The 5,973-nt window shown below is 46.8% G+C and overlaps 1 protein-coding gene across 1 annotated transcript in view; it reads left to right on the top strand.

Moving 5' to 3' along the window:
* PEBP1 (phosphatidylethanolamine binding protein 1) overlaps nucleotides 1–5,331 on the top strand; it is a 10,144-nt gene extending 4,813 nt beyond the window's left edge. Inside the window, 2 exon segments of the mRNA XM_060204915.1 lie at nucleotides 4,401–4,586; nucleotides 4,589–5,331. Of these exon segments, the coding sequence (XP_060060898.1) occupies nucleotides 4,401–4,586; nucleotides 4,589–4,975 (573 nt within the window). The 3' untranslated portion in view covers nucleotides 4,976–5,331.
* The last annotated feature ends 642 nt before the right edge of the window (nucleotides 5,332–5,973 follow it).

Here is a 5,973-nt window from a genome sequence, read left to right as displayed (position 1 = left end):
AAATGAAGCGACTGAGACTTGAAAACTATTGCCAAGAATGTTTGAAGGACCCTACCAAGGAATCTCTTGGAATAATCTCCCAATTTGAAGACACATCTAACAGGAGCCCATACAAGAAGTCCCATAATGCAAGAGGGTCTGCTAGCATCATGTACGGTGTCCATAAATTGGCCTGATGATTTATCATGGGATCATGAATCACTGAACCTATTTTGGTTTCTGCCTTGGCTGCAGGAATTTTAATTTCCCTGTAAGAACCATCAGCCCAAACACCCGAAGAAGTGCTGCACTTAGAGCAAACAAACCAGTTTTCTGACTATTACAAAGTTGCTTGCGGAGGTGAAGGAAATGTTCAGAAGCACCCAGGGATGGAACAAGGTTCCTTTGTGGCATCTGGGAAGGCTATCAAACTCTAAAGTGTGCCAGCTGCCAGGGAGGCCCTGGTGATTGGGACCAGACTGCCCTGCGGACAAGAAAGGTGACTTTGACCTCAGAGCAGAGTTCCTGCTTTCAAAGAATCCATCTGGAAAGAGAAGGTGGTCTGGGATCTTCCCCGCCTCCACTCCCCACCCCCCAGCCTCCATCTCTGTGTAAGGGACATTGGTCGCCACGATACTACGTCACTTCTTCAGATGGCCTCTTTTCCCTCCTCAGCTCATACACAAAGCAGAACTAGCACCACCTGTGGGCAGCAACAGGAACCAATACAGATGGGTAAAACCAGGAAACACCGGCCCTACAAACTGGGTAAAGGTCAGAAATGGAATGATACAGAAATCCAGAAGAGCTAACAGAGAGATGAGCAGAAGATGTTCAAGCAAAAAGTGGTGAAACAGGACAGTTCAAGAAAGACTCGCTTGGGAGTTGGGCGGTACAGCAGGTTAAGTGCAGGTGGCGTAAAGTGCAAGGACCGACCGGTGGAAGGATCCCGGTTCCAGCCCCCGGCTCCCCACCTGCAGGGGAGTCGCTTCACAGGCGGTGAAGCAGGTCTGCAGGTGTCTGTCTTTCTCTCCCCCTCTCTGTCTTCCCTTCCTCTCTCCATTTCTCTCTGTTCTATCCAACAATGACTACAACAATAAAAGAATAAGGGCAACAAAAGGGAATAAATAACTATAAAATATATTTTTTAAAAAATTTTAAAAAGACAGAAAGGCCCTCTTAGAGAGGCTGGGAGTATGGATCCACCTGCCAATGTCCATGTTCAGCGGGGAAGCAATTACAGAAATCAGGCCTTTGACCTTCTGCACCCCATAATGATCCTGGGTCTATACTCCCAGAGGGATAAAGAATAGGGAAGCTTTCAAGGGAGGGGAGGGGATTTGGAGTTTTGGTGGTGGGAACTGTGTAGAATTGTACCACTCTTATCCTATGGTCTTGTCAATATCTCCATTTTATAAATAAATACTCTCTTAAGATGTGTTTACATATAACATGTATGTAAATTATGTTTGACACCTTTATGTGTAACACATTTGCATGCTTAAAGTCCTCTGTTTTATTAAGTCATGTCATTTTCTCTTTAGTAGTTTTTAACCTTTCTTACAACTCTTTTGTTTTTCTCCTCATTACATATGATATCTTGAGGGTCTTTAATATAGTATTTGTGTTCAAGGGTTCTCGTTGCCATAGTTTATATTACCAAATGATCTACAGTTCTCTGAAAGACAGCTACTGCACGGACTCGCTCAGAGTGCCATGTCAGGAACTGAAGCACACAGATGGAATTTCAAAAATGCCCAAGTGTTGCTGAGACTCTGTGAAGACTCTGGTGGGAGACCACAGGGTGAAGTAGAGGAGGGGCACAGAACTGTGTTGGTGGGTATGCTGCGGAATTGTACCCCTGTAATCTTACCAGCTTGCAAATCATTGTTAAATCACTCACAAAGTAAACTAAAAATATGTAGTAGAAATTTTAAAAGAGTAGTTAAGAGAAGGGATGAAAAATGAACTTAAGTAGAGAAACTAATAGGAATATTAAAAAGAACTATTTTTATTCTCCAAGTAATTGGCCTGGGGGGATATGTATATATATCTTTATCTATAATCATGAGTCATCACACCTATTCTCCCTTCAAAAACTGAGGTGCAACGTTTAAGTTCTTGCCAAGACCACCCTCTGGTCTCGATGGAGATTCTAAACCCACAGCAAAAGACAACAATAGGAAGAAAGTTAGAGGTTGGCACCTTAGAAGTAAGGGGGGAGGGGAGTCAGGCACTGTAGTGCAGCAGGTTAAGTGCAGGTGGTGCAAAGTGCAAGGACCATTGTAAGGATCCCGGTTCGAGTCCCCGGCTCCCCACCTGCAGGGGAGTCACTTCACAAGGGGTGAAGCAGGTCTGCAGGTGTCTGTCTTTCTCTCCCTCTCTGTCTCCCCTCTTCTCTCCATTTCTCTCTGTTCTGTCCAACAATGATGACATCAATAACAACAATAATAACTACAACAATAAAACAATAATGGCAACAAAAGGCAATAAATAAATATTTTTTAAAAAGAAAGAAGTAGGGAGTCGGGCTGTAGCGCAGCGGGTTAAGCGCAGGTGGCGCAAAGCACAAGGACCGGCATAAGGATCCCGGTTCGAACCCCGGCTCCCCACCTGCAGGGGAGTCGCTTCACAGGCGGTGAAGCAGGTCTGCAGGTGTCTATCTTTCTCTCCTCCTCTCTGTCTTCCCCTCCTCTCTCCATTTCTCTCTGTCCTATCCAACAACAACAACAATAATAATAACTACAACAATAAAAAAACAACAAGGGCAACAAAAGGAAATAAATAAATAAAATAAATATTTAAAAAAAAGAAAGAAGTAAGAGAGGGCCTCGTGCTGTGGTGTACACAATTCAATCAAAAGAGTCTGAGAATAGGAAAAAAAAACCACATTGAGGGGGGTTGAGTGCACATGTTACAAAGCACAATGAAGTTGCCGGTCCCCACCTGCAGGGGGAAGCTTCACGAGTGGTGAAGCAGGGCTGCAGACGTCCCTTTGTCTCTTTCCCTCTCCCCTGCCCCTCTCAATTTCCCTCTGTGTTTATCCGATAAAAAATGAATAATAAAAAAATTTTTTTAAGTAGTAGAAGCAGTGGCGGTGGCGGTGAGTCAGGCTAAATTTCCAGGACAGAAGTGCACAGACCTCTAGAACGCAGAGGTGCCGAGACCCAGGACAGACCCAGTACAGCTCTCCAAATCCCTGGGCAGCTGTGGAATAGAGCCATGGCCATAGGCTGAGAGCTACCAAGGAGAAAATGCTTAAAATGGGGGGCCAGGCGGTGGTGCACCTGGTTAACCACACACTGACTATGAGCAAGGACCCGGGTTCAAGCCCCCGGTCCCCACCTGCAGGGGGAAAGCTTTGCGAATGGTGACGCAGGGCTGCAGGTGTCTCTCTGTCTCTCTCCCTCTCTGCCTCCCCCACCCCTCTCAATTTCTCTCTGTCTCTAGCCAATAATAAATAATTTTTAAAAAAAAAATTAAAAAGAAGCCTAGGAGGGGGGCAGGTGGTGGCACACCTGGCTGAGTGCACATGTTACATGTTACAATGCACAAGGAGCTGGCCCCCACCTGCAGGGAGAAAGCTTTGTGAGTGGTGAAGCAGGGCTGCAGGTGTCTCTCTGTCTCTCTCCCTCTCTGTCTCCCTCCATCCTTTCAATTTCTGGCTGTCTCTATCCAATAAATAAAGATCCTGAAATATTTTTAAAGGAGCAGGAATAAACTTAAGCAGAAATAAACTCTCGACAATAACACTGACTATGAAAGCTTCGAGATGAGGACTTCAGCTGCAAAGGTTTAAGAAAATGTTTATGGGGGCTGGGTGATGACACACTGGCTGAGCACTCACATTATGGTGCACAAGGACCCGGGTTCAAGGCCCTGTACCCACCTGCAGGGGGAAAACTTTGTGAGGGGTGAAGCAGGGCTGTGGGTGTCTCTCTGTCTCTCTGCCTCTGTCTACCCTCCCTCTCCATTTCTGGCTGCCTCTATTCAATAAATAAAGATCATAAAATATTTATTAAAAAATAAATAAAAGAAAATGTTTGTGCTCAGCCTGGAATCTATGTAGTGCTCCAACTTCTGAGCAATGACCAAAGTAGAAAACAACTCCTTTGAAAATGGAAGGACGGGAAAGCTTACTTCCAGTGTTTTCTCAAGAAGAGACAGAACATATTCCCCAACAAAATGAGGAGGTGGGTAAGAAAGAGGAGGCCCCAGGATTCCAGGAATGGGCTTCACACAGGAAAGAGGCAAAGGGTCCTCCAGAACCCCGGAGCAGACGGTCAGAAGAAGTCTTAAGAAAGAACACAGGATCCCCCTTGCAACCCCTCCGTAGCGTGCACCCCGTGCTCCAGCTCCCGCAGCCCTAAGCCTCGCTTGCCGGCTTCCCAGCCCTCCCCCGAGCCGCCAGCCCCGCTTAGCCCCGCCATGCCGGTGATCTCAGCAAGTGGTCCGGGCCTTTGAGCCTGCAGGAACTGGACGAGCAGCACCAGCACCCGCTGCAGGTCAAGTACTCTGGGTCGGAGGTCGACGAACTGGGCGAAGTGCTGACGCCCACCCAGGTAAAGGACCGGCCCATCAGCATCACATGGGATGGTCTTGACTCCGCTCAGGCAAACTCTATACCTTGGTCTTGACAGACCCAGATGCTCCAAGCAGGAAAGACCCCAAATACAGGAAATGGCATCATTTTCTGGTGGTCAACATGAAGGGCAATGACATCAGCAGTGGCACAGTGCTATCTGACTATGTGGGTTCTGGGCCTCCCAAGGGCACAGGCCTTCACCGCTATGTCTGGCTGGTTTATGAGCAGAACAGGCAGCTGAAGTGCGATGAACCCGTCCTCAGCAACCGGTCTGGAGACCACCGTGGCAAATTCAAGGTGGCGTCTTTTCGCGAAAAGTATGAGCTTGGATGCCCAGTAGCTGGCAGATGTTACCAGGCTGAATGGGATGACTAGGTGCCCAAACTTGATGAGCAGCTGTCTGGGAAGTAGGGGAATAGGAGACCATCACAGCCCCCAGGATCCCAAGCAGCGTTCTCAAGTTGAGTGACCCATGTAGATACCTCCTCTGCCCTGATCCCTTCTAACAGGCAAACCCTGAGCATTCAGTAGTGGTTATGGGGACTTTATCTTCTCCCTGTCCTTTGTAACTCTACAGAGTGACATGCCCAGTTTATGCATTAAACTCCATTTGGGGAGATGTTTTGGTGTTGTGAAAGTGGAACATCAAATTTTTAGTTTCATAATCCAGAATTTGGGGGGGGGAGTTCCCCTTATTGAAGTAGGACATGAAACATCTTTAAGGAAATTAAAAATAAATAAAAGATGCCCAGTCTCTACCTTTGTGAGCCCAAGTCCAGTACTGTGCAGGATGGCGTCTTGTGAGACCTATTTTGTGATCCTGTTTCTCACCAAGATAACCAGAGGCTTCCCTGTCTGCTCACTCCCAACTGTGCCTGGTCACTACACTGGTGGAAGATAAGCCAATCTGGGGTTGGCAAATATTGTGTTAATTTTGCTGTTTGCTTATAGTTGAATAAAAATGAAAACAAAAAAGCAAGCAAGAAAGAAAGAACACAGGGGCAGGGTGGTAGCTCACTTGGTTAGTGTGCTGCTTTAGCTCGTGAGTCACCCAGGTTCAAACTCGGCCCCTGCATCACTGAAGGCTGCTTCAGTACAATGGTCTCTCTCTCTCTCCCTCTCCCTCTCCCTCTCCCTCTCCCTCTCCCTCTCCCTCTCCCTCTCCCTCTCCCTCTCTGTCTCTTTCTCCCTCTCCCTTTCCTTCTATCCCTCTCTCCCTCTCTGTGTCTGTTTAAACAACTAAACAGAACAGACACAACATGTTGGCTTCATGATAGAAAATATTTGTGTAGTTACAATACCATCAAGACTAACTAGTGATTTAAGTAGAAACTGAAAGTCACCATAGCAGATGCGGGGGGGGGGGGACTCAGTCCTCATCTATAAGAACAGAAAATTATTATTATTTC

Source organism: Erinaceus europaeus, chromosome 12, assembly GCF_950295315.1.
Source record: "Erinaceus europaeus chromosome 12, mEriEur2.1, whole genome shotgun sequence".
In the NCBI taxonomy this organism is placed as follows: Eukaryota; Metazoa; Chordata; class Mammalia; order Eulipotyphla; family Erinaceidae; genus Erinaceus; species Erinaceus europaeus.
Note: the sequence above shows the minus strand (reverse complement) of the source record. Positions and strands in the feature narration are given on the sequence as shown.